This window comes from Canis lupus, chromosome 26, assembly GCF_048164855.1.
Source record: "Canis lupus baileyi chromosome 26, mCanLup2.hap1, whole genome shotgun sequence".
In the NCBI taxonomy this organism is placed as follows: Eukaryota; Metazoa; Chordata; class Mammalia; order Carnivora; family Canidae; genus Canis; species Canis lupus.
The window spans coordinates 10,825,423-10,843,852 of NC_132863.1; the positions used below are offsets into that span (position 1 = coordinate 10,825,423).

Here is an 18,430-nt window from a genome sequence, read left to right on the forward strand (position 1 = left end):
CTTGACCCATAGGAAGATATTTCCCAGCCTCCCTTGAAGTTAGATAGGACACGTAACTAACTGAGTGAGTTATAAGGCAAGAGTGATGTATGCCACTTCTAGGCCTAACCATCAAATCCTTTGTACACTCATCCATATTCTCTCTTTTCTTTTCATGGTGATCTCTGAAGCAGCATCTTGAGAAGGAAGGAGCTTGGATCCCTGAGACACTGCTTAAAGGAGTATCTCAGGGATCCAAGGAATACCACATTAGGCTATGACATAAACAAGAAACGTTCATTATGTTAAGGGATTGATATTTAGAGAGTATTTGTTTCAGCATTAAGTATAATTATTCTGACAAAATAACATTATACAAAAGTATTAAATATTAATATTTAATGTCTCAAAAGTACCTAAAATGTACCATGTACCACACTGAACTCATGATCTTTCCTCCTCCACACTTAGATTTCTTCCAGCATCCCCTATCTCTTTGAATGGCTTCAGCTGACAGTGTGATTATATCTGGAGATAGGGTCTTAGGAGGTATTCAAGAAAGATGAAAAATAGTTGTAATTCAGTTTTCAGAGAAACCGGTAATATATTCTCAAGAAGATATTGTCAGAAATGTCACATATCTCACAGAGATCAAGTAGGATGAGAACTGAGAAAAGACTATTAGATTTATAGTCTATGTAAATCAGTGAAAATAAAAACAGTTAAAGAAGTGAGAGCAACAAGAAGCAGCAATTGTATACTATTTTTTTCAGATGTTTAGAGGCTAGAGAATAATTAGAGGAGATGTAGTTGAAAGGATACCAGAACCAAAAGAAAATTTTTCCAAGAGAAATGAAATAAAAAGTGTTTAATTAAGAAGATTGTTGCCAAAAGATTGAAACAAAAAAAAAAAAAAAAGAGAGAGAGAGAGAGAGAGAGAGGAAAGGACAAATGTTAGAAAGAAATACCAGGAAAAGATGAAGTAAATGCAGATAGAATCAAAAGTGAGAGAAGTCTGGAACTTAGAATATAGAATATAGAAATTTTATCTTTTTGTCATGAATTAGAAAAGAGAAAAGAGATTCAAAAAAATTTTAAATAAAAAGGAAGTGGAGGGCAGATAGGTCCAATGAGCTCAATTTCAGTAAAAGTAGGAGGCAAAATCATCTGCTTAAAGATGCTTATGAATCTGGATCCAAATGGGGAATGAAAAAAAAGATTATTTGGAGAATGTTTACCAAATGATATTTAAGAGTTTAATTAAATTGTATTTAGGTACTTTTTAAAAGTACAGGAGTTAGGAAAATCCCATTTTGAACTCCTCTGGTAAAAGGAAAAGATACTAGGGATTATTCTGAATAATAGTCCCAAAGATTCCAGGACCTAATCTCTGGAACTTATGAATGTTACCTCATTTAGTAGAATGGACTTTGCAGATGTGATTGAGGATCTTGAGATGGGAAAATGATCCTGTATTATTATGGTTGACCCTAAGTGTAATCATAGTGTCCTTATAAAAGGAAGACAGAGACATATTGAAGCACTGGGAAACTAATTTGTAAAAGGAGTAAACCTGGAAATTCAAGGCAATAAATATGTCTCTTTCTAAAGTAATTACCCATGCACACTGTAAAAGTTTAGCATATTTTAGGTATAATTTCCTCAGCTAGCTCCATTCCTTGCATACCGCTTTTACCTAGATATTCATCATCATTTCTGGTCCCAGCCTTGAGGGTACCCACCTGTGAAATACCATATTGTTAAAGATACTGAAGAGGGTGTTTTTAAATACCTTTTAATGAAAGTGTAATAAAATGCCTTTTTCTAAAAAAAAGACCAAAAAAAAAAAAAAAGTCATTGATCACTGGGATTCATTTGCCTTTGTTCCAATAAAACCTCAACAGTACCTTTCTCCAATGGAAGATAAATATTTTCATCCAGATAGGGACGAAAGCAGACTTAGTCAATATGGTTCTTGTCCACCACAGCATTCAGATATTAGAGTAAAGGATGATGTCATGTCAGCTCATATACTTAATTGTGTTTTCATATAAGTGCAGCTTGCACTGCTGAAGGTAAAATAAAAAAAACTTCTAGTGGTTCTAAATATTATTTGAACATTATTGTTCATGTGGACATGTACAAATTAGACTTCAGGTTTCTTCCTTTGCTTTCAGAGAGCAACTCTTACATATCTCAAACCTATCCCATTATCTCCTACCAGAGGAGTAGCAGACTAGATATGGTTCCCTCCCCATAGCCTGCTCTCTTCAGCAGCTGTCATCATTCCAGTTGAAAGGAACTTCCTGGCAGCTCATTGGCCCAAGAGTAAGGAAATGGTTGCTTAGCAACCAAATCCTGACACACACACCGCCCCCCAGACCTGAAAGAGGAAGCTTGAGGGCCAGCCACCTAGTTCTGCCTGTGTTATAGTGAAGACGAGCTGCGTAGGAGAAGATGAAGCCCTTGTCCCTGTTAATGGAGATATTGGTCATTCTTGAGGTCATAATTAAAAGTAAGTTTTTCTGTCCTTATGGTTGTCTATGAGGGTCTTTTCTCCTTAACAGCAGTAAGGGTGGAAGCTGATTAGAAGATCAGAAGTAACCACACAATACTTGCAATTGATACCATTTTTGGGTAAGTACTTCAAAATATCCAAGAAGGATAGATTATTTAGGACAATACTTGGAAAGGATGTATGTATGAGAGAGAGAGAGAGAGAGTGAAAGAGCAAAAGGGACGGAGGGAGAGAAGAAAAAATAAAAAAGATTTAACAAATCTACAAGGAAAGCACTATAGTAATTTTTATAGAGTATGGATATTTAAGACAGATTGTTAAATTTTATTAAATCCAGAGTATTATGAAGATCTGGTTCCAGGACTTTAATGGAAAAGTAGAGAACTCAAAGAGTGCTAAAGTGCATTAATTTATATTCTTGCAATACTTTTTTAATCTTTTGACAATAACAATTGTACTTCCAAAGTTTTCATGATTCCTAACTATTTACTATCTTAAAATGGAAATTATTTTGCAGGCTTCTCTGGCCATTTATTAATTAATTTTTACTCAATCCTCAGATAATTTACTCATCATGATTTCAATCTAAGAAATATTTATTTACTTAACCCAGGAATGCAAGTTTGATGTAATATCCAAAAATTAATTACTGTAACATACATCAATAGAATAAAAGACAAAAACCACACAACCATCTCAACTGATACAGAAAAGACATTTGACAGAATTCAACACCTCTTTCTGATAAAACACTCAACAAATTAGAAATAGAAATTTCCTCAACCTAATAAAAAGCACCTTCAAAAAATCTACACCTCTACCTACACTTGTGATGGATGTAGCATAAAGTATAAACCTATCAAATCACTCAGTTGTACACGTGAAACTAATGTAACACTGTAATGTCAACTAACTAAAAAAAAAAAAAAAAAATCCACACCTAATGTATTTAATGGTGAAAACCTGAATACTTTCCCCTAAGATCAGGAACAAAAAACATTTTGGTTATTTCTGTGCATTCATTTCAACATACAGGAGAGCCTACTTAAGGCGGTTAGATAAAAACAAGAAATAAAAGACATAAAGATTGGAAAGAAAGAAGTAAAATTATCTGTATTCATTAAAGATGTGATTTTATGTATAGAAAACCATAAGGTATCCACTAAAAAACTGTTAGAACTAAGAAATGAGTTCAGCAAGGTTGCAGAATAAAAGGTCAATATACAAAAATCAACTCTATTTCTTTACAGTCACAATGAGCAAACAAAAACTGAAATTAACAGTTCCATTTAGAGTAGCATCAAAAAGAATAGAATACTTAGGAATAAATTTAATAAAGTGAAAAATCATACTCTGAAAACTACAAATATTGTTGAAAGAAATTAAAGAAAACCCCAATAAATGAAAATATTTCTCATGTTTGTGGATTGGAAACCTTAATATTAAGACAGCAATATTCTCCAAATTGGTCTACAGATCAATACAAAATCCCAGCTGACTTCTTTGCAGAAATTAAGAAAATGATCTGAAAATTAATACAGAAATGAACATTTTTTAAACAAAAAGAACAAATTTGGAGGACTCACTTCCCAATTTCACATTTATTACAAAGCTACAGTAATCAAGACAGTATGGTACTGGCATGAGGACAGACCTATAGATGAATGGAATATCATGGAGTTCAGAAATAAACCCTCACATTTACATGGTAAATTGATTTTTTGGCAAAGATGCCAAGAGAACTCAATTGATAGGGGAAAGAATAATGTCTTCAACAGATAATGGAGATGACTACAGAGCCACAGGCAAAAAAAAGAATTTGGATAACTACCTCACACCATACATAAAAATTAATGTAAAGTGGGTGAAAGTACTAAATATAATAGCTAAAGCTTTAAAACTCTTAGAAGAAAACAGAGATAAATCTTTGTAACCTTGGATTAGGCAGTGATTTCTCAAGTATGTCACCAAAAGCACAAGCAAAGAAGAAACCGATAAATTGGACATCATCAATATTAAACACGGTTATGCTTCAGGACATCATCAAGAAACTGAAAAGGTAACCTAAAAAACAGGAGAGAATTTTTGCAAATCATACATCCATAAGGTTTAGTATTCACATAGAAACAACTTTTACTACTCATTGGCAAAATGACAACCCAATTTTTTAAATGGGCATTAAACATTTGTGTACAAGTTTTCTGTTTGGACATATGCTTTCATTTCTCTTGAGTATGTACCAATGGAATTGTATAACTATGTCTCCAGAGATGATACAAAAATGGCCATCAAATACATCAAAAAATGTTAAACATCATTCATCACTGAGAAAATGCTAATCAAAACCACAGTGAGATGCCACAATAAGGACTTAACTATAGCAATAGTAGTGGAGACTGAGAGAAGTAGATGGATGACAAAGCTAGAGAAAATAGTGACATAAGAGTCCAAAGTGAGAATGTGCTGAGAAGATGGACATGTCCAATAATGCCAAGTGCTAGAGTTAGGAAGTGAGGCAAGGGTCAACAAGTGACCCCTGGATTTAATAGCTGGGGAATCTTTACCTTTCCAGGACAGAGAAACAGGGACAAAACCTGATATTGATATGAGTGAATAGGAGAGAAAGTAGAGACAGTAATGATAATTAGAGTTCTTTCTGGATTGTGGCACTTTGCAGGGTCAAACTTGAGTTTTCAACAGTTGATTTATTGATTGCAGGTCTACAGAAACCCAGGGAAGTAGTTAGTAGGGGAGAAGAGAGTTACTTTACAAGTGAGTGCTAAAAGACCTAAGATTCATACACAGACAGGTTTTAACCCCACTGTTCTTTTCCTGCCTTTCTACCTCTAATTCTCTAGGCAAAACAAACAGGTCTGCCTTTTTTTCATTCAAATAAACATTGTAAATTTGCATATTGTTTTTTCTAGACATTTTTTTCACTTAATGCTCAATGTACTTTGACTTCACCTATATAAAAATATTGAGAGAGGGAAACTACCACACCATGTAATTATTCCTGACTGCATTCGCCTACGGAAAGTTCTAAAAGAATTGCTGAGATTTTTTTTTTTTATTGCCTTTTGGTAAATCCTCAGAATAAAGTAGTTGATGCTGATGGGAAGATAGTTTATCCCAAAGTGTGGCTTAGAAAATGAAAGTAAAATCAATAGTATGTTGTTGTTTTTCTCTTTCCACCCTACCAACCCAGCCTCTGATTTAAAGTAATATAGGGTATATAACTTAGGCAGAACAAAGACATTCCCAGAAGTTCTGGCTCCAGGTAATCAAGGATCCAAGGTTTCTCTATCTTGTCTATCTTTTTTTAGTAGTAATTCTTCACTACCATACAAGCTCTACAATTAGAAAAAATAAAATAATATAAAATAAAATAAAACAAAGTTTATTGCAACTCTCTTTCCCGACACCCACCCAGCAACTCTATCCCAGTTGAAAAAGTCAAGTTTTCATCGATCTCAAACTAATCGGAATTCAGAAAGCAATTGTCTAGCAACCATTATCTAGTTCCCTGTCAGGTCCAAACAGGAGTCACATAAAGGCCAATTCCTGGACATGTTTCATAGGATACTGAGCCTAAGCAGTACAAGCAGACTATATGTTAGTGCTTCAGAAATAGGCTTGCTATTACCAGTGCTGTTTTGAATAACTTGTGAAATTTAGGAGTTCTAAGTTACCTATGCTTTCTTTCAGTTCTTTTACATTATACTTCTAAAAGGGGGGGTGAATGCATTGCAAATATCTGGAGCATCTTTCCTTGAAGACAAGCAAGAGAGAGCAGGTGTGTTACAGTGGGATTGTTAACTACGTAGAGAAATTTGACTGCTTATAGATCAGTAAGGAAGCTGATTTCTCTTTTGTGAATTCTCCTAAAAGATGTAAGGCTCTTTCTTCATAACCTAGGTTCATCTGAAAGGTTTCTACAACTCTACAGTTCTACTACTACTTCTACAATCACTAGTACTCTTTAAAATCAGTAGGACAGCACTCCTTGTGGGGAGGGCAGCTCTCAAGCTAAGGAAAGCTGGAGGAATAGACCTTCCCCCACCGCTACTAAACCCATTAATGGCCAAACAGCTTTATTTCCCATTACACAGGCTGCTTTGAGGAACTGCCTTCTTCTGACCCTCTTCCCAATTCTCCATTTTCTCCATACAAGCGTTCATTTTTTTAAGATTTTATTTATTTATTCACGAGAGACAGAGAGAGAGAGGAAGAGACAGGCAGAGGGAGAAGCAGGCTCCATGCAGGGAGCCCGATGTGGGATTCGATCCTGGATCCCAGGATCACGCCCTGAGCGAAAGACAGACGCTCAACCGCTGAGCCACTCAGGCATCCCCATACAAGGGTTCATATGTCTCTCTTGTCACATACCGGCCCCCAGAATTCTCTCTGCCAGTGACAGCCCTCTGCCTGTTCCTGATTGATCCTAAGATCTACTTCCTATCCATTGAGACTGCTCTTTCAAAGAATACCAATAGCCCACTGATGACTAATCCAGTAGCCTCTCACTGTTCTTGCTACTTTATCTCTATGCAGCATTTGATACTATTCACCATCTTCTTTCCCCCTGAACCTATATAGAATCTTAGGCACTCTACTAGTTTGCCTTTCTCAACTCTCCCATTAAATGTTATGCCCAAAGTTCAGTGCATGGCTCTCCTGCTTTTCATATTCTATGTCTGTCACTCTCTCCCAAGCCCCAGCTTCTTTTACATATGTATTTGCATCCTAGACCTTCCTCCTGATCTCTAGATGTATAGGTCAGTTGTATGATGATCATGAATAGTTTATGGTCAGCAAAAGTCTTCAATTCAAACTCAAAGTTAGTTCCTCTTTGGTATATCTTTTATTAATGGCATCAATATCCCTCCCTAGTCCACTACTTCTCAAGCACAAAACCTCAAAATTGTATAATCATGCAGTTATAATGCACTATCATCTAATTTAATGTTTTTTTTATAGATGTAGGACTGAGGCCCAGAGTGGTGAAATTGATTCCCCAAGGTCATTCTGCAAAGCCAGTTCTAGAGCCAGAATCTCCAAATCCTTTACAATTATTAATTCCTTTATTCCTTCACCAGATCCTGTCAATTCCACAGTGCTTCTCCCATTTATGCATTTTCATGTCTCAATTTAGAGTCTCAGTATCTTTTAGCTATACGACTGAACTTTTAACTCTTCTCTTTTATTCACAATACAGTACTGCCAGAAATAATATTCCTAAACCCCAGACTTGATCATAATTTTCAGGCACCTCCTTTATGCAGAATAAAATTCCAACATCTAGTCCAGCCGTCAAAACTCTATGCAATTATATCCCAACTTCTTTCTGTTTTGTCTCTGTTACACACATATTTTATTCCAACTAATTCAAACTATCAGCTACTCATTATACCTACCTTTCTTACTTGCATGTCTTTCTCAATCTGTTCTGCAGACAACCTGCAATGATGGTCCATCTGCAGGAATGTACTGGCATCCCATTTTCTTCCCCAACACCACCATAAGTCTACAGTACAATATCCTGCTCATCTTTTAAGGTCCATCTCAAGTTCTACTACCAAAAGAAAAAAAAAAATTTTCCAAGCCCTTCCTTGTAGCACATTGAACCTTTATTTTCTTTATTTTCTTATGCATGTTGGCCTCATAAATGAGTTAGTTTTTAACCCCCTCACCAGATTGTCAACAATTTTTAAAATTAGCACTTGTAACACTTTAAAATTTGTAAAACACATTTCCAAAACCTGGGGTAGATCATGCAGACTTTCGTATTCGTCTAAATTTACAGATTTTTCAAAACCCTGAAGAATAGAGTGTAGTGAGACTTGAATCCTTCAGTGGGATTCAAGTTTTGTTTTGTTTTTACTCTGTATCACCTGTTAGTTATTCTAAGTCTGTATTCTACAAAGTGGACTGCTCTTGAGTTTTTGCCTCATAATCATATTTACTTGCCGCAGGCTGTTTCTACATGCTACCAAGCAGCCAGATGAAAAATAAAAAATTCAATCCATCACTCAAACATTTTAAAATGTAGTATATATATGTTTGCTTCTGTATAGAATAAACAGCTGGGTGATTATTTACTTTTCAACCAGTTATTTTGGCAGTAGGATGATTACATAAACCCTATCAGTGGCATTTTATCAGTTTTTCATTGATTTTATAATTTTACTGACATCTGTAATTTATTTACTGTAGCCATCTAATTTGATTTATATAGTTCATCATCCAAAGAAGATATGGTAGTCCAGAAAAACTGGTTTGTTTAGACTTCCTTAAGTCTTAAGTCTGCCTCACAGACTTGGCGCCAAAATTACAGCATTGGGCTTAAAGAGAATATTCCCAAAATGGGAAAAGTATACGCCCTGCAGCTTCCCTGACTGAAGATTATTTTTAGGGATGCCTGGATGGTTCAGGGGTTGAGCGTCTGCCTTCGGCTTAGGGCATGATCCCAGGGTCCAGGATCAAGTCCCATATCAGGCTCCTTAGAGGAAGCCTGCTTTTCCTTCTGCCTGTCTCTGCCTCTCTCTGTGTGTTTCTCATGAACAAATAGATAAAATATTTTTTAAAAAGAAAGAAAAATAAACTATGAATACCTAAAAGACAAAATAAGAGATGGAATGGACTTGAAAGAAGAAATTTTTCCTCCCAAATGTACAAAAGAGAATATGGCTAGATATGATGTACCGATGGGTTCAGGAAAAGGGAAGGAGCTCTGGAGCAAAAAGAAAGGATCATTGGTTGGAAACAACAGCAGCTGCAGCCTAGCAGTCTGACTCCTACCCCCATCCCCACTACCACCTCCAAATGCAAAAGAGAGGGCACCATGTTCATTTCTAGTAATGAAAGGCTAAGTGACTAGGTTATTTGGTCCAACCCTCCCACTGAAAACAAATGATGCATAAAATATGCAATCTTCTTAGATGCAATGAAGAGTTGAGAAGATAGTAAAGAACTACCAGATAAGGGATCCCTGGGTGGCGCAGCGGTTTGGCGCCTGCCTTTGGCCCAGGGCGCGATCCTGGAGATCCGGGATCGAATCCCACGTCAGGCTCCCGGTGCATGGAGCCTGCTTCTCCCTCTGCCTGTGTCTCTGCCTCTCTCTCTCACTGTGTGCTTATCATGAATAAATAAAAATTAAAAAAAAAAAAAAAGAACTACCAGATAAAAATGTAAGGAATTGCTAGCATCCAGAGAAGCACAGAGCATCTGAGCAAGACTAGGGCATGCCTCACCTTGGTCCCAGTCCTGACCTGAACATCAAAGCAGCTGTTACCCTTAGCCAGACAAACTTGGGCTTTGGTTTTAGTGTCCTCACAAAGCAGGAAGAACAGAATCTAATTCTCAAGACCTGTCCAAGGTGAAGAGTCTAATAGGAGACCTTTTCAACATCAACCAAGAACCATAAAGTACTCTACTCTTAAGATAAGGGCAGCCCAGAAGTAAATCTACCCCTTCCCAAGTCCAAGGATCTGCAGAGACTTGACACTTAGCAAAACACAAAGTAAAGAAAAAGGAAAAAAATACCTTCCTGATAAGTTGTGATCACAGGCCAGCCCCCCTGGAGATTTAAAGCCTGGATAATCCAAAGCACCCTGAGCTAGAACTAGATCTAAGATAGTCCTGTACTTAGTACTGTCCCAGGCACCTGGAAAAAGCAAATTCATGTTCTCCTCATGGGAAAACAGCTTCATTTTAGGTCTCAATCCACTTAGATAAAGTTTTCAGTACATAGTAAAAATAACTGAGTTCACAAGGAGACAAAGCATGAGGTGGGAGATTTGGGGTGGCATTTTGGCAGAGATGTAAGGTTCTGCTGCAAATGGCTAGTGATACTGAGGGAGCACCTATTCCTGGGCAACTGGGTCCTGTCACATCCTGATGGTATATCCTGCAACACCCACAAAGTTACTGATGGTCGGCTGAGTTGATTGTTAGAGCATTCAGAGACAGATTAGGAGGGATAATCCAAGTCAAACATGAGGAAAACTAATACCACAGAAAAGAAAAGCATCAGCCTACACACACACATACACACACTCACACACCACACTGTAATATCTGAGGAGACAGAAAAAGTAGAGGAAAGGGGTGCAGTCCTCAAAACATAAAATGATAATCATAAGATGTATTTTAAAGATGTTATTGTATCCATAAAAGATGAGCTATTTTGGAAATGAAATATAGTAAAAATAAAAAGCTCAAGGCTGAATACCAAAATTGACAGAGCTGAAGAGCAACCCAGAGGCTCAAAAATCAAACTGAGAAATCCTTTTATAAGCACGATGCAAATGGACAGAAAGATGACACGTATGAAATAAAGGTTCAAGGACCTGAGGGATGCATCCAAAAGTTAACAAATTCACATAAGGGGGTCTCCAGAAAGAGAAAATAGAAGAACTGGGGGGGAGAAATAAAGATATTAAATAAAATTCCCCACATCTTAAAAAGACTTTTTTTTTTTATAGCATCTTTAGTTTAAGTTCCACTGAGTGCCAAGTAAGAAGACTGAGAAAAGACCCACTCCCAGAAAATAATGGTAAAATTTTTGTGCTTTTAATCAGAAGATCCTAAAAGCTCTAAAGAGAAAAAGTACATTATTGACAAGGTGAAAAGTAAGCATGTTGACTTAAAATTCATTAAGAACATTGGATACAAAAAAGACACTAGAGAAGTATTTTCTAAGTGCTGAGATGAAATGATTCAGAATCTAGAATTATCTAATTTGACAAACTAAAACAAGTGTAATCACAAAATAAGACATTTTCTTTTTTTTTGTTTTTTTTTTTAGACATTTTCAAACATGAATGGATTCAGAGAATTTATCACCCACAAATCCTAACTGAAATATTGACTAGAAAATCTGATCCAGCAAAATAAAACATGAGTTCAAGAGGAACACTAAAGGGACACCTGGGTGGCTTAGTGGTTGAGCGTCTGCCTTTCGCTCAGGGCATGATCCCAGAGGCCCAGGATTGAGTCCCACATTGGGCTCCCTGCATGGAGCCTGCTTCTCCCTCTGCCTCTCTCTGTCTCTCTCTCTCTCTGTGTCTCTCTCTGTCTTTGTCTTTCTCTCTCTCTGTCTCTCATGAATAAATAAATAAAATCTTTAAAAAAAAAAAGAGAAACACTAAAAGTCAGTGGTAATCAAAGAAACCTTCAGGACATGATAAATCTAAATAAATGCCTATTTTAATTTTTAAAAATATAAGACAAATTCATTTTTTAAAAATCCCTTTCACAAGGGAAACCCTCTTACAGTGTTGGTAGGAATGCAAACTGGTACAGCCACTCTGGAAAACAGTGTGAAGGTTCCTCAAAAAGTTAAAAGAAGTACCCTAAGATCTAGCGATTGCCTACTGGGTATTTACCCAAAGAATCAAAAACACTAATTTGAAGAGTTACATGATCTCCAATGTTTATAGCAGCATTAACAATAGCCAAATTATGGAAAGAGGCCAGATATCCATCAACTGATGAGTGGATAAAAAAGATGTGGTGTATATTTATATATATATATAAATTTATATATATATATATATAATGGAATATTACTCTGCCACAAAAAAGAATGAAATCTTCACGTTTGCAATGATGCAATGAGCTAGAGAGTATTATGCTAAGCGAGATGAATCAGTCAGAGGAAGACAAACACCATATGATTTCACTCATATATGGAATTTAAGAAATATAACAGATGAACATAAGGCGGGGGGGAAGAAAAACCAGAAAACAGACTCTCAACTCTAGAGAACCAACAGAGGGTTGCTGGAAGGGAGGTGAGCTGTGGGATGGGTTAAATAAATGATAGGTATTAAGGAGGGCACTTGTGGTGAGCACTGGGTGTTGTATGTAAGCTATGAGTAGCTAAATTCTACACCTGAAACTAATATTACACTGTGTGTTAGCTGGAATTTAGTTAATAACTTGAAAAAAAATCCCTTTCACAATAGCAACATAAATTTAAACACTGGATCTTAGCCAAAAGGCCAAGAAGCGATAGCAAGAGAAATTTAAAAATAGCTAGGAATAAATTTAAAATTAAACAAGGCATATATGAGTAATAAAAATGAAAATTTTCTGAAGAGCATTAAACAGAAAACTGAATAAATTAAGGCTATACACCTAAATGAATCTCAGTATTGTAAATATGCCAGGTCTTTGTAAGTTAACAGGTAAATCCAATGCAGTCCCAGTGAAAATATCAACACATTTCTTAAATGAATTTGACAACCTTATTCTAAATTTCATCTAGGAAAGAAATTATACTAGGATTCCCTAGATAAGTTTTGTTGTTTTTTGTTTTTTTTTTAAGATTTTTATTTATTTATTTATTTATTTATTTATTAGAGAGAGAGCGGAGCAGAGTGGGGAAGACAAGCTGAGTCCATGCTGAATGCAGAGCCCAACACAGGACTCCATCTCATAACCCCAAGATCATGACCCAAGCCAAAATCAAGAGTGGACGCTTTACTGATGACTGAACCACCCAAGTGCCCCTCCCAAGATAAGTTTTTAAAAGAAGAACAAGAAAGTGTGTAGTTGGGTGCTTGTGTATTTGCACTGAGAAGTTCTTGCTCAAATAGTAAAAAATGCAATTATAAATCCACAGTAATTAGAGTACTGCCAGAAGAATAGGCAAATGCATCATGAAAATAGAGTTTAAAAATGAAACAATGTAGGGATCCCTGGGTGGCTCAACAGTTTGACTCCTGCCTTCTGCCCAGAACATGATCCTGGAGTCCCGGGATCAAGTCCCGCATCAGGCTCCCTGCATAGAGCCTCCTTCTCCATCTGCCTGTGTCTCTGCCACTCTCTCTGTGTGTCTCTCATGAATAAATAAATAAAATCTTGGGAAAAAAGGAAAAAGAAACAATGTACAAATGAGAATTTAGTACCTGAAAGGAAGTTTCTCAAGGCAATGAGTAAAAGATGAACTATAAGGAATACTATTGTCAAATTGTCTATTATTAGGAAAAGTCAGACTCTTCATCATACCAATCAAAAAAACTGAGTCCAGATGGATTAAAAACATAAACAGTATGAATGCCTGGGTGGCTCAGCAGTTGAGCGTCTGCCTTTGGCTCAGGGCATGATCCCAGAGTCCGGGGATCGAGCCCCGAATCAGGCTTCCTAAATGGAGACTGCCTTTCCATCTGCCTGTGTCTCTGCCTCTCTCTCTCTGTCTCTCATGAATAAATAAAATCTTAAAACACACAAACAGTAAAAGAAAAACTATAAAAATAGCTGAAGGAAATACAGGAAAATATAATTCAAGTGACTGGTGAGTCCTTGAACAAGACATACGCCCCCACACACAAATGTACATACGCACAAAGGTTATAAGTGAGGAAATGATAGTTTCGACTGCATTTGAATTTTTAAAAAATTCTGCTGCAAAGGATACCATAAACAGTTAAAAGGCTAACAGACTGAAAAATATATTTGTAACATAAACACCAATCAAGTAATATCCAAATATCCAGAATATATTTTAAAACTCCTAAAGATCTTTTCTTAAAAACCTAAAGATGGGGAAAATATCTAACACTTCATTCCTTGGAGAGGAAAATGCAAAAGCCCCTAAATGTGACCTTGGTGGTAATCATGCAAATGGAAATTAACAATGAAATACCACTTTATCCCAGGGCCCCTGGGTGGCTCAGTCAGTTAAGTGGCTGCCTTGAGCTCAGGTCATGATCTCAGGGTCCTGGGATCTAGCTCTGTTTCCGGCTGCCTGCTCAGCCAGGAGTTTGCTTCTCCTCCTGGCTGAGCAGGAAACCATGGTGGAGATGAGTCCCTTCCAACCCTAAGACTCTGAATTTTATCTTATAGCATGTCAGAACTCCTCAGGAACATAATGATTAACAAAGAATTTCTACACATAAACTAACTTCTTATCTCCACATTCAATAAATGTTGAACTTCATATATTTATGTATCAAGATCTGATACTGAACTTCAAGATCTGATCAAGAACTTCTAAGATCACATACATAATATTCTACAAATGTGCTTTTATATTTCTCTGAAAATATACCAAAATACAGAAGCTAAGGGATTTTCTATATAGTTATTTCCTTGGGTTGATTAACTTAGTAGTACCAGGTAAAACATCTAAACTTTTATCAGTTTTAGTTCTCATTTCATTAATTATTTAAGTAGTACTTTTAATCACCCCAAGTTATACTGTAGTAATTTCAGGAAATGTTGCATAATGCCACAGACATTTAAATCACTAGAGAAGACAAGACATGGTAAGCATAAATGCCTTGCCCAAGTTCAATTAGTACAACCATTTATAAAGGAAATTAATACTAAAATTGAAGACTTCTGAATCCTATTATCTTGCTCCACTGATAATTCACATTTCTTTACCTTTCAGAGAGACACTGATAAGTGAAAAGACATAAGAGCTAAAAGTTTCAAGAGTGCCAAACCTGCTTTAAAACTAGTTCTTATAACACTCAAAACAAATAATCTATATTAGGTTCCCAAAAGCAATTAATTTATCAGTTACTTCTCTGTATTCAATCAATCAATTACATAATGTTTTACAAACACAAACTTAAAAGCACTTTCTATCCAGTCAGCCCATTCCCAAATTTGTAATGGTAGAATTCCCAAAAATTCTAATGGTGGGCAGAACGGAAGTCCATTAGGGCAGCTAGAAAAAAAAAAAAAAAAAAACGATAATGTTACACTCATGTGTCATCTTTGTTTATGAAAAACAGAATATTATATAACGATTTAAAAATAATACAACTTCATGGATAGAACCACTTAATTCAGAGTTTTTACATTGATGAAGCATAGCAAGAATAAGGAAGTTTTTTTAAAGAGGAAAACCCTTACTTTTTTGAAAATTTTGTGGCTATATAATTGAATTTGATAATTTCAATCCTGAGATTGTTTTATTCTAAGTTTTCAGTACTAACTTAAAAAAACAGTTCGGTTGAATTTTAAGTTTATAACATGGCAGAATTTTACGTCATGTTATAATAAAAGTATTTCATCAACCATCAGTTTTAATGAAGACACTATGCAGGGTACTATGGGTGAACCTAAAAAACAGGGAAGTGGGGATCCCTGGGTGGCTCAGCGGTTTGGCGCCTTCCTTTGGCCCAGAGCGCGATTCCAGGGTCCCGGGATCGAGTCCGGCGTCAGGCTCCCGGCATGGAGCCTGCTTCTCCCTCCTCCTGTGTCTCTGCCTCTCTCTCTCTCTCTCTCTCTCTATGTCTATCGTAAATGAATAAATAAATATTTTTAAAAAAAACAGGGAAGTGGTTTCTGCAGTTGAAGATCTTACAATCGATAGAATAAAATTAAGTATATAATTGGGGGCTAACCTGAATGACACAGAATACAAGTCCTGCAGAAGTTCCAAAAAGGGAGAGATTATTTGAGGCTGAAATATTTAGGGGAAACCTGCAGGTAAAGGGGCAAATTTATTTAGTTATTTTAACAAATATGTTTTACAAATCTGTTATAGGACAGGAACTCTGCTGGCACCAGAGTCCAGTGTTGAAACATGACAAATGTGCTGAAAGGCTGGATAAAATTTGGATGTTAGGACAAGAAAGAGAAAACATTCCAAATCAGAAGTACAGAAATAAAGGGCATGGGTGTAAGAATGAGTAGAGTATACATATGGAAAGATAACCACCACTTCAATAAGAGCAGAGTATAGTAGTAAATAACTTGGTTTTAAAAAATATGGTCAGATTATTGAGAACCTTACATTTCCAGGCAGAGCAAACTAAAAGAAGCATTACTAAATGCCTGATCCATGTCAGTCATTTTCATAGCCATGATCTCATTAAATTCTAAGTGTCCAACTCTTGGATTCAGCTGAGGTCATGATCTCAGGACCGTAGGATTGAGCTCCATCTGCTTAAGACTCCCTCTCCTGGAGCAGTGGCTGAGCATCTGCCTTCTGCTCAGGACATGATCCCAGGCCCTGGGATTGAGTCCCGCATCAGGCTCGCTGCAGGGAGTTGCTTCTCCCTCTGCCTATGGCTCTGTCTCTCTCTCTCTGTGTCACTCAATGAATAAATAAATAAAATATTTTTTAATAAAGATTCTCTCTCCCTCTCCTGCCCCTCCTCCACTCAAATCTTTAAAAAATTTATATTACTAAATTAATATAATTAAGTCATTAGTCTATTACCAAATATATAATACATCAAAATGTATTTATTGGTCTACTAAGTTACTGCAATATGCTAAAATTTTCATTAGTACAGTTCTTTTATCATAAATCCCAATTTCCTTTATTTCTTTAGAGACTTTGATAATGTCCAAATTTGGTCTAATTATACATAAGTAATGATTGCAAATTATTCCTATTGAGGGTACAATGGAATAGCTCCCTCCTATATAGGCAATTCTTAGTGTATAGGTGTTAAAATTATTATATGACTGAAATGGGTCTCTTGAGGACTTGAGCTACGATCAGTATGTAGAGGATGGAGCTTTATCTAAGGAAGATAATATGTATGTCACCCCAATCCCATCAGGGATCTGGGTAAGAGAAAATCTGTATCCATCAGAATAGGAGGGCCAGGGACACCTGGGTGGTGCACTTGATTGAGTGACTGACTTGGTTTCAGCTTAAGTTGCGATCTTGGGTTCATGGGATTAAGACCACATCAGTTTCCACACTCAGCAAGGAGTCTGCTTGGGATTCTCTCTCCCACCCCCACCGCCCCCCAACACACATACACTCTCTCTCTAAAATAAATATATATTTTTTAAAAAAAAGAATAGTAGAGGGAGATCCCTGGGTGGCTCAGCAGTTCAGTGCCTGCCTTTGGCCAGGGGTATGATCCTGGGGTCCCGGGATCAAGTCCTGCATCAGGTTCCCGGCATGGAGCCTGCTTCTCCCTCCGCCTGTGTCTCTGCCTCTCTCTCTCTCTATGTCTATCATGAACGAATAAATAAAATCTTAAAAAAAAATAATAGGAGAGCCTTAGGTGAGTGGTAGTTAGAAGTTGTATTCTTGCCCTGAATATCAAAGAGATCCAGGTATTAAGGAGAATAGCCCCCATGGAATGGAATAAAATGATACTTTTCCCAAACATGTGGGAAAGATTCTTATGAAATTCTTCCAGAAAAGGGAATGAGATAGGCCCTAGGAGAATGCAGTTGAGGTATTCTCAAGAAATCTATCTCTGTATAATGGACTCTGTTTTATATTTTCTTTGCTCTTCCATGGAGTTATTAACTCTGTTTTGAAAATTCCAGTCTCTTTTAGATTCAGTAAGAGTAATCAGGGAAAGGAGATTGGAGGGAAGGTGGTTGCAGCAATTATCAAAATGAGAAAAAGCCAAAGAGAAGGTAAAATTCAGTAGGAGATCCTTCTTCCAAGGTTTAAACCATATAGTTTCTTAATTTTATTTCAATAAGGGAAGTTCTTTTCTTATAAATGCTAATTCCACTTGCTTTTAAAAGGTAGGCCTATGGAGAAGAGAAGGGAATTGACATTTATTATTTAGCTGCCATGTATTTAACAAACACCAAATACTATACTTTAATTCTATTCTGTCCTCACATCTACCTTTCTATGAGATATAGTATTGCTATTCCCTCTTTATAGAAAACTGGGGCTCAGAGGGATTAAATAACTTATCCAAGGTCACATGGCTAAGTAAGAACATATGAAATCTTATTTCTGAACATCAGGCTTGATGTACAAAACTAAGTATCTCACAATCCAAAATAATAAATGACCTAAAATCATATTTGTTTTTTATTGGAAATTTTAATAAATAACTTCTAGTCCATTCAATAAGAATTGTTAAAGAAAGTAAAGAAGAAAACTTTCAAATAGTTTGATCAGTAACTAGTGAAACAGATTATTTGTATTTGAAAAATACTTATAAATGTGGACCTACCCCTGAATGAAGAGGAAAC

General features: G+C 36.4%; 1 protein-coding gene across 18 annotated transcripts in view; it reads left to right on the plus strand.

The window, feature by feature from the left end:
* SEL1L2 (SEL1L2 adaptor subunit of SYVN1 ubiquitin ligase) overlaps positions 1-18,430 on the plus strand; it is a 138,344-nt gene that overhangs the window by 2,698 nt on the left and 117,216 nt on the right. For 5 of the 18 annotated variants that reach the window (XR_012018208.1, XR_012018207.1, XR_012018206.1 and 2 more), the window contains exon 1: positions 2,327-2,494. Coding sequence is in view for 14 of the 18 variants with exons in the window: in XM_072800027.1 (XP_072656128.1) it covers positions 2,437-2,494 (58 nt within the window). In the remaining 4 variants the exon portion in view is untranslated. Of the gene's footprint in view, positions 1-2,325; positions 2,495-2,546; positions 2,617-10,983; positions 11,055-12,865; positions 13,050-18,430 lie in introns of those variants that run through there. The other 13 variants (XM_072800028.1, XM_072800018.1, XM_072800025.1 and 10 more) reach the window with 9 other exon arrangements.